Source organism: Sturnus vulgaris, chromosome 1 (assembly GCF_052056855.1).
Source record: "Sturnus vulgaris isolate bStuVul1 chromosome 1, bStuVul1.hap1, whole genome shotgun sequence".
NCBI lineage: Eukaryota > Metazoa > Chordata > Aves > Passeriformes > Sturnidae > Sturnus > Sturnus vulgaris.
The window spans coordinates 48,500,162-48,515,702 of NC_142243.1; the positions used below are offsets into that span (position 1 = coordinate 48,500,162).

General features: G+C 39.4%; 1 protein-coding gene across 16 annotated transcripts in view; it reads right to left on the bottom strand.

Moving 5' to 3' along the window:
• ELMO1 (engulfment and cell motility 1) overlaps positions 1-15,541 on the bottom strand; it is a 321,603-nt gene that overhangs the window by 32,851 nt on the left and 273,211 nt on the right. For all 16 annotated transcript variants that reach the window (XM_088166186.1, XM_088166250.1, XM_088166262.1 and 13 more), the window contains one exon: positions 5,401-5,564. In XM_088166186.1, coding sequence (XP_088022312.1) covers positions 5,401-5,564 — 164 coding nt within the window. The remainder of the gene's footprint in view (positions 1-5,400; positions 5,565-15,541) is intronic.

Below are 15,541 nucleotides of genomic sequence, written 5' to 3' on the forward strand. Positions count from 1 at the left end.
AATAAAGAATGTGAGTCAGGATATCTTTGTTGTAGACATCTCCCTGCTGCAACATCAGTGTATGACTCAGGCAAGTTGCTTATTTTTATATTACTTTACTCATTATAAAAATAACACTTGCTATAATGTATCAACATGTATCAAGATTTTTCCACAGCAAATAATGCTCTTTTATCAAAGGAGCCCTGTGAAGCTTATTTGAGGGTCTGTCACCTTTTGTGGCATGGTCCTGTGCTGGTATACTTCTCTAGCACTATTATTTAGGACAACACAAGAAGGCTAGAACATTTTGAAACAACAATAAAAAGCAGGAAGCAATGGCAGTGAGGGAAACTAATGACCAGCACTATATTTTATTTCTTAATTTCATATAAGTTGATTATTATTATCAGAATTTGTGAAAGACTAGCTCATGACTAGGGATCATCCATGGATACAACTTCACCTTTGCTTAGTGCAGAGACCCACAATGCATCTATGCATTATATATGAAATAATTTCATATACCCTTCAGAAAATCCATTTTCTCCATCTTACTTTGATAAGAGTTCAACATGTCCAGAACTAGGCAGAAAACATATGCACATAATATTTAAAGTTTCATTTCATCCACCATCACATAAATTCACAGATGTCTGATTTCATCAGCTATATCCTCACTTAGATTCATTAAGAAAACATAAAAGACAGGTTTAAATATCAACTTGACAGCAAGCCTAGTAAGATTTAGAAAACATAACTGAATGTGTAGCAGATTTATAAAATATCAAGTTTGTCAGAACCATAATTTTGCCTTGCTGTGCAAATTGGGTAATACCAAAGATCATTCTGTCTGGCAGTATGTTCCAGCAATCATCATCAAAAGGAAGCTAAGCTGTGGTATCCCACAGAGACAACAAAAAATTTTCTCTTCTTGAAAACTTAGGAAGCTCATTCTCTGCTGATTTCCACACTCATTTGGATCCTATTCCTTTGATCTGCCAGACCTCTACTGAAATCACTGCAAATCCTTTGCTATAAAGATCAGGCCTTTAAAATAAAATGCCCTCTTTTCCTTAAGTGTCAATGGAATGATTGGATGCGTAACTCACTGCATATCTACCAACTGTGAAAATCTAGCTGGTCAAGGAAGTATTGTAACTATAGAAACAGGCCATCTTTTGGAAATGTGTTATTAGTCCTTTAGGACTTGAATTTTCAAGCACTGTTGGTTTCTCATTGGGATCTAAGATATAAATATGTTGAGTGGTTAAATACAGTTATTAAAATAATTTTGTGCTTGAATAAATGTTTTGCCTTTACTGAGCTGATGAGCTTCACTATTCCTCAGGTAAAACCTGAGAGCAGGGGCTGAGGATAACAGTGTTAAAACACAAGTGTGGATTACTCAGGTGACTAAATCTCCAGCTGGACTAATTTCACACATTCAAGAGTGGTATAAACATCAGTTTGATATTTAGGTAGTTTACCTCAGAAACTGGATGGTTATAATGAAGTAGGTGTTAAAGATATCAACATTGTAAGATGCTACCCAAAAAACCAAAAATTAATGGGTCACCCAGCACATTAACATCGGAATGTTTGCTCGCAACATTCTGTCTTCTGGCCTCTAATGCTCCACCTGCCCTTCATAAACCAGGGGAAAAGAAGGATTTTTTAACCAAGCCAAAATGAAACAGGTAATCCTCTCTAAAATACTTCAGTGCCTAAGGCAGACTTTGCATGGGAGAAAAGGAGATAAGAAAGAAGGAATCTCTTGCCTCTTTGATTATGTTCGGGAGGCCGCCTGTACACATACATTTTTGCTCTCACAGTCATGAAGCTCAGTGTACTACTCTCTTCTGTTTGATGGTCCTTGAACTTGATCACACAGAGGTGTTGGAGACAACTCATTATTCAGTGGAGAAGGTCTCTGGTAACTCTGGACTTAGTGAAAACCTGTAAGACCATCAAGCCCTTACCATGGTGACTTACTGCACTTACTGTCCTCACCAGCTCATGCCAACACATGATTACTCTGACTTGTATGGTTCTCAGCCATTTTTCTGACATCATGACTCCAGATATATTTTGCAAGGTGATCCTGCCACTTAGTGCTCCTCACTGTCAAGGTTTCTGTTGCACCATTTTGAGGTGATAGAAATGGGTCAGAACAATCAAACTACAGCAAACAAAATATGTGTTTCTTTGAGACTGTATTTCCTTCTGAAAGATGTCTGAAGGCAATAGACTTCTGTTCCTCACAATCAGTGTCTAAAAATAGAGTGGTTAGGAAAAAAGTCTTTGTGCAAGAAATATGTCCTCCTGCCTTATTTTAAAATTGATCAAGAACAGTGAGCTAAAGGAAGATCATAAATGCAAACACATTTTGTGAATATTTATTTATTTATTTATTGTCCCTCAGATGACATTTGCTTAAGAGTTTGTATTTTGTGAAGAGAGAGAACAGACTAAGTCTAAGGAGAGAGTGACTTTAAAAACTGCCATTAGTTTCCCACTGTGTTTCTATCCCATAAGAATATAAAAAGTTAGTGTGCTGGTGAGACAGAGGGGTTGAGGGAAACACACATTAATATATATGATTGCTAATTTTGTGATCTCACTGGTCTTAACACTGGACGCAATACTAACAGCACTTACTTGTTTTCAAAATATTGGAAAATCATTAGAAATTATTTTCAAGTTTTTCACATCATACAAATTCTTCTTCAGTTAAAACTGTCTCCAGCTTTTACCTTTCCAGCTTATAGTTAAGACCCACTCAATAGTGCTTTTCTTTCCAGGATGGGGCATATTACAGACATTTAAATTATTACAACACAATGGGAGAGTAATCCCATAACTGGTTTCATGTGTTTTGTCCTTTTACCTTTCTGGCATCTAGCTATTCTCCTTCTCCTGATCATATATTCAGAGCAGGCAGTAGTGATTCTTTCGAAAATTGCAGAGAAATATGTAAGATAAAAAGCTGAAAAGCACCTAGATACCTTTCTCTCTTTCCCTGTATGTTGCTGATTTTCATGCAGATGTTACTTAGTAATGGTTCCCTAGGCGCCATTAACTCTCCTTTAACCAGCAAGTCCCTAATGGGATGCCAAATTTTTATCTAGCATTAACCCATGTCTGTTGTCATTTAATTTGTCAAGGAGATCTCTGGTCCTCTATAGGCCCACAGGATTCCTAGACAACTTCTTCTACAGACATTCAAAACTGGGATACTTTATCATTTCATTATGGAAGGGCAGTTTGGATGATCAAAAACAATCCCAAATCCCTGATTCTATTCTGAAGGACTTTTTATTTTTCCTAATCAAAAGTAGGCATTAATAAAGCTTTACTTCATATGATACAATGATGCTCATATAAAAGAAACAGCTAATCCTTGCAAAACAAGCTTGTTGTAGTTACAAGGATCTAAGGCAACACTTTCCATTTAATATTCAAACACAGCTTCACTGAGGCTTCTCTTATCCAGCAGCTTGAACACTTAAAACTACAGTGCTTCATACAGTGAATACAAAAAGAAAGACTTCTATCAGTTCAAGGCAGGAAAAAACATTCCCTGATTGCCATATTCTAAAGTAGAATTAAACAAGGTCTACTGATGTTACAGTCACCATTATGCACAATCTCTTTTAGCATATCTGCAGGGCTTTAAAATAAACAGCACAGCCACGATTGCTCTTTTCATCCACAGTCTCTTTCCTTACAATGGGGCCATGATTCTGTACTTCTATTAACTGTGCCATCTATACAATTTGAGACAGTTCAGTCAAAGAGCAAAATGGAAGGACTGTTTCTTTTCACAGTCAAGAACAAGTGATCATGGATGTAATCAAAATGCAAATGCATGGAGATAAATCTCTGCAAATGCAGTTGTGAATGCTTAAACACCTCATCGATTCACTTAGCCTTTATAGCCTTTAGGTTTTGCCTTTATCCTGAATTTGAAATGATTCTTTGTTAACACTTCAGTTGCTTTTAACTATTTGGTTGGCTGTTACACTTGTTCCATGATGAGGAAGGACACTGCACTATTGCAGCAGCTAGCCACAGTGAAAGATTCCACACTGGAAATTAAGAGCTTGCACAGGGCAATGGCAAGTTTTTCAATGCTAGGTGCTAGGTGCAAGAGAATATAAATAACTGACCTGTAGCAAACTGTTGAGTCATTGGGAAAGCAGGGAAGATGAGAAGCTTTGCTCACAAGCTTCGCAGTTCTGAGCAGCTTTAAACTGCTAAATGTTGCAGGGGATTTGCAGGGGCTTTCTAAGCAGTGTAACAATACAAAACTAACTGGAACCTTTTGTAGATTTTCAATTGATGCATTACTGCAAGTGACATCAGTTCTAATTGGGCAGTAGGTCATATTTTCCAACACACTGGAAACATAAAAGAAGCAGTCTCCCTTTGATCCACACTGGTATGGCTAAAATTTAGTTTATAATTCTATTTTGCTTACGCTTCCGCTGTTGTCCTGCTGCCCCTGCAGGAATGTGTCCCCAGAGCTTGTACTTAGATACCTGTATCCTTTAGAAACAAATCAAAATTAATTTCTATATTTTTACCTTGGAAAAGGAGATTTAGATAATCATGAGCCATTCCATGTACAATAGTCAAGATTTCACAGTATTTCAGCTGATGCTTCTGGAGTCCTCACCATCTCTTGGCTGATCTCAAAAGGTTCCTGTTTTCTCAGTGCAACATTTGCACAGCACAGAGTCTGCATCGGTCCTGTGCCATCAGTTCAGCCACAAGCTCAGACTTGGTCTGGAGCCAAATGTGGCATCCATTCTTCATGTAACAGAACAAAGTATTTTGAGAAATGAGAAGGAGCTATGGAGGCAATATTAGCCTTCCATACTTTGCAGTAAACAACAAGCAAAGGATTGGCTAGCTGCCAGAATGTTGCTATTTACAAATAAGTAAATGAATGCTAGTCATTAACACCAATTTATAATGTTATATATAAGAACAACACTTTTGGAAAGTCGGTGTGTATTGGCTCCTCTTCTTCAGGGTTTCTGCCTGACTTGCTCAGAGAGGCCTTGAACAGGAGACAAAGTTATGGTGTTTGATTAGTTGGACATTTTTTTGAAAGCCATGACCAGCACCAAAATCAGGCTCACAATCATGCAGAGGTAGGAAATATCAAAGCACTGTTTCATATAAATAAGCCATGTGAAATATTGCTGGGATTTCACAAATCTGGTTTCACTGAACTCAAGGAAAAAGTTATGGTTCCCATCAGAAGAAAACATTATATACTTTAAGGAGATGCCTCACTACTGCTTTTGAGCACAGCTTCCTGGACAGCTTTCCTCCCTGGGATTTCCCAGAAGAGCTCATAAATGTCATTCTCCCATGAAAAAACGAGTGGGGAGAGAAGATAATACTTACAGAATTGGACGAGACTGGAAATCTTCCTGGTTCATTCTTTCAGACTGGCGTATTTTCAGTATTTCTGTGTAACTGAGATTCTGAAGTTTGCTCTTGAATTGATCCAGAGAGCTAGGCTTGGCAGTGAGCGCTCTCATTATCTGTTCTTTCACTACCTGCATTACCTGCAGTTAACAAGGAAAGAAAATGAAGCTGTGTTAACACTTTCTGTGTTTTTGTCTCATATCTTTCTCTGGGTCACACTAAGGTTTCTAGGTATAGAAGATGACTAGTAGTATGTGGTCTCTTAGAAAACTTTTCAGCAATATAACCAGAAAATAAGCCAACTTCTGACAGGGCATCACAGCCTACAGCAAAAGCTCATCTGCTCTGTGACAAAACTGGGTTTTTTTGAGGTTGGGGGAGAGCTGCTAACTAGGCCATTGCTTCCTTTTATCCCTTACACCCGGAGGCAGTGGGTATACACTGGAACATGGGAAACACTTTGAACATCTTTTAAACCCCTTTAAACACCAGGAAACATTTTTTAACTTGTAAGGGTGACCAAGCACTTGCACAGGCTGCCCAGGGAGGTGACGAATTCTCCATCCTTGGAGATACTAAAAAACTGTCTGGATGTGGTCCTAGGCCTCAGAAATGACAAACCACTACAAAACCCAATCAACCTGAACATTAATGGATCATGCCAAAAAGGTGAGTGGCATAATCCTACTGATTTTACTGGATCTTGGTTTAACAACTAAAAGACCTTATGTAATGAAGAACGTGTCCACAAAGGAAACATCCTGAAAGGAACAGCAAGAAAAGAGTGGAACAGATAATTCTAGTGCCAAGTTGGATGTTTAAAAATATGTTCTGTCTTCCTCTTTCTGCCTTCTTGACAATGACTACCTATAACTGCTAATTAATTTTAAATAGAAATACAATGCTGCAATCACTTATGTGTGCATGTGATTTCAGTTTCATGAGTTTGTTCACATATTTATACAGATCTGATTCTTTGTTGTTTATATATAGATTTATTTTCTTAAATTCTGGAACTCACAATAGGGAAGCTGTCTCTTATGAGCACTTTTTCTCATAAGACAAATGGACAAATTAATAAATACAATATTTTAGGGAATTGGATGCATGAGGATCTTTCCAGTCTCATCTCTAAACCATTCACATGAAGCAGTGCTCATTTTTGGCTAAACTCTGCACAGGAGGTTTAAATTCATTAGATTTTCAAGTCTGTCACTTATTTGCAACATCCTTCTCTGTAATTAATTTTTAGGGTTAACATGAAAACACTGAAAATTCCTCTTCTTTGCTGTTGTGTGGAAGGTCATTTACAGGGTATCACAAAAGAGCCCCTTGGTCTAGAGGCTGCCCCTGCTCATGAGAGAGAAGGCAGGAAGCGTATGCCCCAGGGCCAGCAGGTAAGGAGACGATCACTTGCCTTGTAATGTTTATAGCCAACACTATTTAACTAGCAGGCCAAAGTGTTAAAGCTGCTGATTGCAGTGAGTCTCCTGAGCATATGGGAATCATTGCCAAGGACTTCTAATCTGTTCTGACTACTGCTCTCTGAGAGACAGCATCAACCTTTCCTCCTAATGTATCTGACCTTACAATGAAATTAAAGGTATTCTCCACTCAATGTGATTGTACATAGACACTGTTAACAGTTGTTTTAATTACATTATGCTTTGCTACTATTACTGAGAAATGAGTCTTTCAGAGGATGCATTTGCTTTAAATAGTGTGCTTTTTATCTGATGACCTCTTGTATAGGTAAGGGAATCCAAGTTCTGTGTTGCAACTAAGGTAAATTCACTGAAGACGTGAAGAGAAAGACAGTAGGAACAAACCCAATTTTTTTTTTTTTTTTAAATTAACACATAGGACCTTATTCCCCAGATTTTGTATCCATTTAACATATTTCAATAGCTAGTATCCTGCCATTACGTGTTTTTCATTAAGCTGTTTTAGTCTAGTTTGTTGTGTGTTTTGCTTATTTGACCTCATCTTTGTCATATCATAGTCTGACTACTTTGGCTTTCCAACATTTACCCCCTCTCCTCTCTCTCTCTTGCCATGACAACTTTTGCCTGTGCAAATAAAGTCCATTCTTTCTGGATGGAGCAGAGGTCTGAACTTGGGCTCTACAACAAGAGGTCAAAATAAAAACAATGAGAAATGGTTCATACCAAAAGAAGCAGTTTGTCAGGGCCAAACTCTACAGCAAGCTTCTCACTGACCTTATTTCAGCAGCTTGCTTGCAGCTACAGAAAGCACAAACCTCTCTACTCACCCCATACTGATGCAAAGTTTGCTCTTGGTACTGACTAGAGAAGCCATGCAGCCCTCTCAGACACCTACCATTAGCCTGCAGGAATCTGGAAATTTAAATCTGAGCCTTCCACTCACCAGATACATTCCTTCTACAAACTCACAGCAGCAATCTTTTCAGAAAACTCTCCCAGAACATCCTGAAGGCTCAGATGTTCACAACAGCCCATCTGGGGTGTTACCCAAGGGGTAGTGGCTTTGTACTGAAAAAGGGTAGGTTTAGATTAGGTATGAGGAAGAAATTCTTACCATGAGAGTGACAAGCTGCCCAGAGAAGTTGTGGGTGCCCCACCCCTGGAAGTGTTCAAGGCCAGGCTGGGTGTGGCTTTGAGTAACCTGGCTTAGTGGAAAGTTCCCAGTCCACAGTGGTAAGGCTTGTACTAGATGATCTAAAAGGCCCCAGTCATGCCGATTCTCTCATCTGTGGAGCACCAGACGAGATGAACCCTTCTCAAAATTTCCCCACAATATCAATGTTTCACTTGGATAAGCACGTCCTCCGATGCTTGCAATGACAGCAGCAAGAACACATCTGGATGCCATCAGAGAAGCCTCTAAGTTGTATCTCTTGTATTTTGGGGCACTTGTTACACTGAATGCTGATTGGGTGGGTGACTTATGTAATGCTGACCGACTGCTATTAATCTTGATAGTTCACCTTCCTTCTGCACAGACAAGACTTAGATATAAAAAACACACATTACAATGATGCGCTTAGTTCAGTGCTTTCCTGAGGTGGCTCAACATTATCAAGTACTGCAAATTCCCCTCCTCACTGCAGCACATGATAAAAGAGCAGCCACTGAACTTCCCTTCATTGGGAGACTCCTCTCTATAACCAGACTTGAAGAACCTGAGTTGTGAGAAATTTTAGGCCCTCAGTCACTAGCTTTTTCACATGATCATTTAAAAATCATCCAGCCAACAAATGGAGAACTGGAGGAAAGACATCTCTTTGCAAATTGGTTGCAAAAAATTCATACCTAGCTTCCTTCCTATCTAAACACTCCCGAAGAAAGGTAGCTTGGTTAATACAAATTAAAGAATGCAGGTAGAAACATAATTTGGTGATTGAGATTCAGCTTGATCATTTCAGTGTCACAAAGAGATTTCCTTCAGTTAAATCCACAAGGCAGGCAAAACCAAGGTTGTAGAATGAAATAGACAAGTCACTCTTAATGAACAGAGCTTACTGACAAAGGAGGCTGTAAAGAAAATTTAATTCTGAAGGGAAAGGAAATTGCTTCAGTTTACCATCAGCCTGTCAACTCCTTTAATGAAAACTTTACAGGTTTAATGTGTGCACCAGGTCATTTGAGACATCTTTTAGACCCAAAGGATAAATTGTTATAACTAGATCAATGGTTATGTTTTCAGAGTACTCAGAAGACTCATCCTGAGAGGCTTCAAGGTCCTGGGAAGAAAATTTAATGGTGATTCCCCCCACTCCCCACCCCAATCTCCACATATTGCTGTCTATGAATTCACTACACTAGTCTCTCAGTCACAGCCTGTACCAAACATTGACTCCACATTACTTTAGAATATTAATCTAAACATGCCCTCCTACATAAGCAAATTTAAAGTCAGTGCTGGCACAATCTAACCATTGACAAGAGACTCCAAAATTCCAGACCATTACTTCTATTACAGTCTGTGTACCCTGGAATTACAAAACCCCCCTAGTTTTCAATCTTCTTAGCTATTCCAGAACACAAGGACAGTTACTGTAGTCAGCAATAAAGATGCAACTCTAAGCTGTCTGGATATACGTAGCCACAGGAATAATTAAGTTGATTCATTTTCAGAAACAGGATGAGAAAGCAGCTGTCAGAGGACTTAGCAGATATAAGCTCCGATACATATTGTCTCTTCATTTTTCTACAGAATTTAAAACCCATTGCAAAAAAAGCGCTGTGGTTTTCTTCCTTCCTTTCTTCCTTCCTTCCTTCCTGTATTCCTTCCTTCCTTCCTTCCTTCCTTCCTTCCTTCCTTCCTTCCTTCCTTCCTTCCTTCCTTCCTTCCTTCCTTCCTTCCTTCCTTCCTTCCTTCCTTCCTTCCTTCCTTCCTTCCTTCCTTCCTTCCTTCCTTCCTTCCTTCCTTCCTTCCTTCCTTCCTTCCTTCCTTCCTGGAATCCTTCCTTCCTTCCTTCCTTCCTGGAATCCTTCCTTCCTGGAATCCTTCCTTCCTGGAATCCTTCCTGGAATCCTTCCAGGAATCCTTCCTTCCTTCCTTCCTGGAATCCTTCCTGGAATCCTTCCTTCCTTCCCTCCTTCCTTCCTTCCTTCCTTCCTTCCTGGAATCCTTCCTTCCTTCCTTCCTGGAATCCTTCCTGGAATCCTTCCTTCCTTCCCTCCTTCCTTCCTTCCTTCCTTCCTTCCTTCCTTCCTTCCTGGAATCCTTCCTTCCTTCCTTCCTTCCTGGAATCCTTCCTGGAATCCTTCCTGGAATCCTTCCTGGAATCCTTCCTTCCTTCCCTCCTTCCTTCCCTCCTTCCTTCCTTCCTTCCCTCCTTCCCTCCTTCCTTCCTTCCTTCCTTCCTTCCTTCCTTCCTTCCTTCCTTCCTTCCTTCCTTCCTTCCTTCCTTCCTTCCTTCCTTCCTTCCTTCCTGGAATCCTTCCTTCCTGGAATCCTTCCTTCCTGGAATCCTTCCTTCCTGGAATCCTTCCTGGAATCCTTCCTGGAATCCTTCCTTCCTTCCCTCCTTCCTTCCTTCCTTCCTTCCTTCCTTCCTTCCTTCCTTCCTTCCTTCCTTCCTTCCTTCCTTCCTTCCTTCCTTCCTGGAATCCTTCCTGGAATCCTTCCTGGAATCCTTCCTGGAATCCTTCCTGGAATCCTTCCTTCCTGGAATCCTTCCTGGAATCCTTCCTGGAATCCTTCCTTCCTGGAATCCTTCCTTCCTGGAATCCTTCCTTCCTGGAATCCTTCCTGGAATCCTTCCTTCCTGGAATCCTTCCTTCCTGGAATCCTTCCTTCCTGGAATCCTTCCTTCCTTCCTGGAATCCTTCCTTCCTTCCTGGAATCCTTCCTTCCTGGAATCCTTCCTTCCTTCCTGGAATCCTTCCTTCCTGGAATCCTTCCTTCCTTCCTGGAATCCTTCCTTCCTTCCTGGAATCCTTCCTTCCTGGAATCCTTCCTTCCTGGAATCCTTCCTGGAATCCTTCCTTCCTGGAATCCTTCCTTCCTTCCTGGAATCCTTCCTTCCTGGCATCCTTCCTTCCTTCCTGGAATCCTTCCAGGAATCCTTCCTTCCTTCCTGGAATCCTTCCTGGAATCCTTCCTTCCTGGAATCCTTCCTGGAATCCTTCCTTCCTGGAATCCTTCCTTCCTGGAATCCTTCCTGGAATCCTTCCTTCCTGGAATCCTTCCTTCCTTCCTGGAATCCTTCCTTCCTTGTTAGTTAATTGAAATCTTAGGTCAGACAATATTACATTATTTCCCCCAATGTCTGACAGCCTCCTTTGGCGAAATAAAACATGTACAAAATCATTTGTGGGTGGCATTTAATCCAGGCCTTTTCACAGACAAAATGTACTGATCTTCTCAAACAAAATGTTAAGTGAGGGGAGGGGGGAAATGAGGAGATATTTGTATCCTTAGTCATATACTAACATAATAATTAACATGTCAAATAATATGCTTATAAATTCTAATGAAAAATAATACGAGAGTTACCCATGATTAAGAACATTAAGAACATTTGGGTGCTGCCTCCCTTAATTACATTAAATGGCATACACTAAATGAAAATTAACTTAATATATTGGCAAACTGCTGGTTTTACTGAAGGAAAACAAGGACAGGACTCTAACAGATAGCTTTTTTTCCACTAGGAAAACATAAAAATCAAAGAACTCAAGTCCTATATATTAATGATGAATAAAAAAAAGACTCTTTAAAAAGAGAAAAAGTGGCAGAGCAAATATTTTTATTAAGTCGAACAGAAGGGTCTGGAATCATTGCTCATCTGATACACGTGCAGTACATCTGATAAATGGGTAAAACTGTAAAAACAACAATACAACTTAATATCTTACTATCTCCTTTAGCTGAGACAAAAACAAATAAAGGTGTGGCCAGCTACATTGCTGGAAAGATCTCCAGGCTCTTTCACCAGCTGAAACCACTGTGTTGAGGTCCCTCCTGTCCAAGGTATGCATGGCCACATGGGATTGCATGTGGTGCGAGCCTGCCACTGTCCCTGCTTGTGTTCTCCCTCTCCTGGTCTCCAGCCAACTACAGAGACCCTCCAGCCTAATTTCTAAATGTAAGGGGAGCCAGTGTACCAGGTTCATGTCTTTTAAATACCAAGAGAAATTGAGTTCCTTAGTCATCTAAGTGACCAACAAATACACCAGCTAGCACAAAGCACCAAGCAATATGGGTATGGCTTATCAACCTTTCAACTTCATGCTTCTCCTCCTTGCTAACCTCCTCCCAAACCTGATAGACCTGGAAAATCCATGCATTGTGTCCATGAATTCCACTTGTTTCTAGCAGCAAATTCAGCCAAAGTTCTCCATGAACATTTTTCACAGAGAAGGAGATTTGCCTATTAAAAATATTCAACGATTAAACACTCTATATGCAAAAGCTCTGCAATTTTGCCAAGCCTTGCTAATACTTATGTAGGATTTATGTAATACATACTGTTCCTTCAGCAAGTCCAAAAGTTGGCTCACCACTCACACAGCAAAATTTCTTATTTAGTTAAAAGTATTCCCTCACACTTATTCTGTTACTTATATGAACAAAGAAAAAGAAGCTATAAATAGAAGCTGAAAGTTTCAGCTTTTGTTTTCTGGACCTGACATAAGTGATTTTCACTATTTAATTGCTACCTTTTTATTTTCTTTATTGTTTGGTTGGTTGGTTGGTTTGTTTTGGACATTGCATTTTATTAGAAAAGTGAAACTTTCTACCAAAAAACCCACGAAAGACTGAAAAAGTGGTTGTGGATTCAATTCTTCAGACTAGAAAGCTAAATTGCATATTTAGGCTTTTCTGATGAATGCATTAGCCCTATGTTTGGTATGCTCATGTTAAACTATTTCATCCATCATTTGCATGGTCTTACAATTAAGGTAAATAATTAGGCTGAGCATCTAGAAATTATGAAAAAGTCAGTTATTCAGATGTGCTATGCCTTATGAATGAGCCTACATGTTATTTTACATCATAATTTATAAAAAAATTAAGTTGTAATAGTTTTTAGGTAAAGCCTTGTTTTCATATTCATGTCCCTGAACAAAAAACATGCCTACAGAACACCAATTGTTTTGCACATCTCATATTAATAACTGTTTCAAGTGATAATTGCATTCTTATCAGAGATTCCAGTCTGTGACACAATAATAAAAATAGCTGCATGAAACAGCTGCATGATTCACAGAAATACACAAGGCAATGAAGAGGTTAAACCCATTGCAACTTGTGAGATGCTAGCTATAGATATTATTCTGTAAATCTGCTGCTTACAAATTACTGACTTGACAGATCATAGTAAGTGCTGTCAGGACTATTACAAACCAAGATCTGCTTAGAACTGCCAAACATACACAAAATGCGTATGTCCAAGAGAAAGGAAAAAAGTGTTTTCATTGCCATTTTAAAATGTTCTAAAATAACTGAATATCTTTGTTACCTTTGTTAAATTCTGAATTTTTGCAGTCTAGTCCAATGAGATTTCTGCCTCAGGACTGTGCTGGTCATATAAATATGAACAACACATATTATTTTTCCTCCGGAGCTGTGGCACGTAACCAAAAATAAGAGGAATTCAACTATTCTTAGAAGAAGAAAATGCACAGATGACTTGTTTTGCCATATCTCATTTTAAGAACTACAGTGGAATGGTTTATGGTTTCAGAAACCTGTATTTTTCATTGCTGCAAAGGAACAATCTTTTCTCCCCACAGATCAAAGGGAAGCTTTTTTGGGATCTACATGCAGTACTGGAAAATAAACTATTCCCCAAGACAGAGAGCACTGATTAATATGACACCTAATTCTAACACCAACAATTCAAAAGCATTCAGTCACCTCACTGTGATTACAAAACTGATCTGCTAGCCAGGGAAGTTGGGATTGGAACAAACTACTCAGGTTATCCAGTGCTTCAGGAATATGATAGACTTCCACAAGCACAGGAGAAGGCATCCACAGTTATTTGAAATCTTAACTAAAGACATATTAGTAACCATTAGGACTAGTCCCACTGCTCCATCCCCTTCACTACATGTATAGGAAGCATCTGAAAAATCTCACAATTTTTCCCCCTCCAGTGAATACTATGTCAACACGACATTCTCCGTTTTTTTCCTCTCTTTCTTCCACTCATATTAAATCAGAGCCAAAGGATTTTTTTTTCTCACAAAGGATTAAAACAAGATTGGCTTAAAATTTACTTCCCACTATTAATTTGAAGCTATCAATGACATACACAGAAACACATCTCCAGAAACACATTGATCTGCCTAGGAGGCTAAATAATGTCATAAAATGGTGCTATTTCTAGTAACCAACTAGTGAGTTATGGTTGGATAAAGGCTTATAATCTTCCAGTAATGAAAGATCCTTTCTCTGATAACTTGAATGCTATCACTGCACTTTTTTCCACACTGTAACAAATCATTGCACTTATTTCCCTATTGTCATTAATCCGTACTTCTAATCACCCAGCAGACTCCTTCTTTCCTTTAACTCTATAATTATATACTTTATGTTTTTAGGCAGGAGATAAATTTAGAATTAAATGCAAGATATTTGTTTATTACTCTCACTGTCTCATTCTGCAATTTCCCTACTGCCTCATATGTGACTACACAAAGGATTTGGGATTTGCTTTGGTAAGTTTGCTCAAGTCCAGAAAGAAGCCAAATGGGAAATGTCATGCTAGCATGAACATGGTCCAGGGGCACAGACATGGTGTGTCCAGACATTTGTTTCACATGTTCGTGACAAGGAGTCTAGAACTGAGTTTACAGGTATAAGGAGGTTAATCCCCCTATTAATTCTTTGGCTCTATGGAGTAATTAGAGTGCAGACTGGCATGTGAGGCAATGACAACAGAAGTTTTTGTAAAACTTTGCTACTATTTGATCCTAGTGGCAGTTAGGCAGGAAGGGGGAGGAAACTCCTGTAAGGGAAAGATTGGTGGAAATGATGGAACCTGTGCTTATGTGTGAAGGGTTCACAGAGACAATATGGTAGAGGCAAGGGGAAACCAATGTGTAGAGGCAAGGCAAACCAGGTGGGAGAAGGCTGGTATTACCAGGGCTGTAAAGTCAGAGAAAGGAAATATTCAAGGAGGGAAAGATGATGAAGGCCTAACTTGGAAACGGCTGTGTGAAACACATCTGAAATAAAATTCTGCCTGATTTTTAGGATGAAGGATGTAAGCATGGATGAAGCTAGCATCAACACAAAGTGGGTATTTTCTGTAAAACAAGATACATCCAATATTTAAACACCTGATTCTTTTGGAGACTCCCACACCCTCTGTCACATCAAAAACGCATCAAGTCCAAAGGCTGTTGAGAAGTGGCAGCTATCACTAGCATTTTCTCTAAACAGACTACCCTTATTGTTCGCTTTCCACTGAGAAATTGAGATTGGCCAGTATTTTCTGAGCAATCCCAAATCTGCCTAGTAGACGGCAAATGACTGCAGTGTCATAGCCCCACACGGCCACACAGACAGTTCAGCAAGAGCAATATTCTTATACAAAACCACTCCGTGTTTTTATCTTCTCCAACTGCCTGCTACAGGCTAGGATTTCCCTGACCTTCCTGCCTTTTTTCCTCCC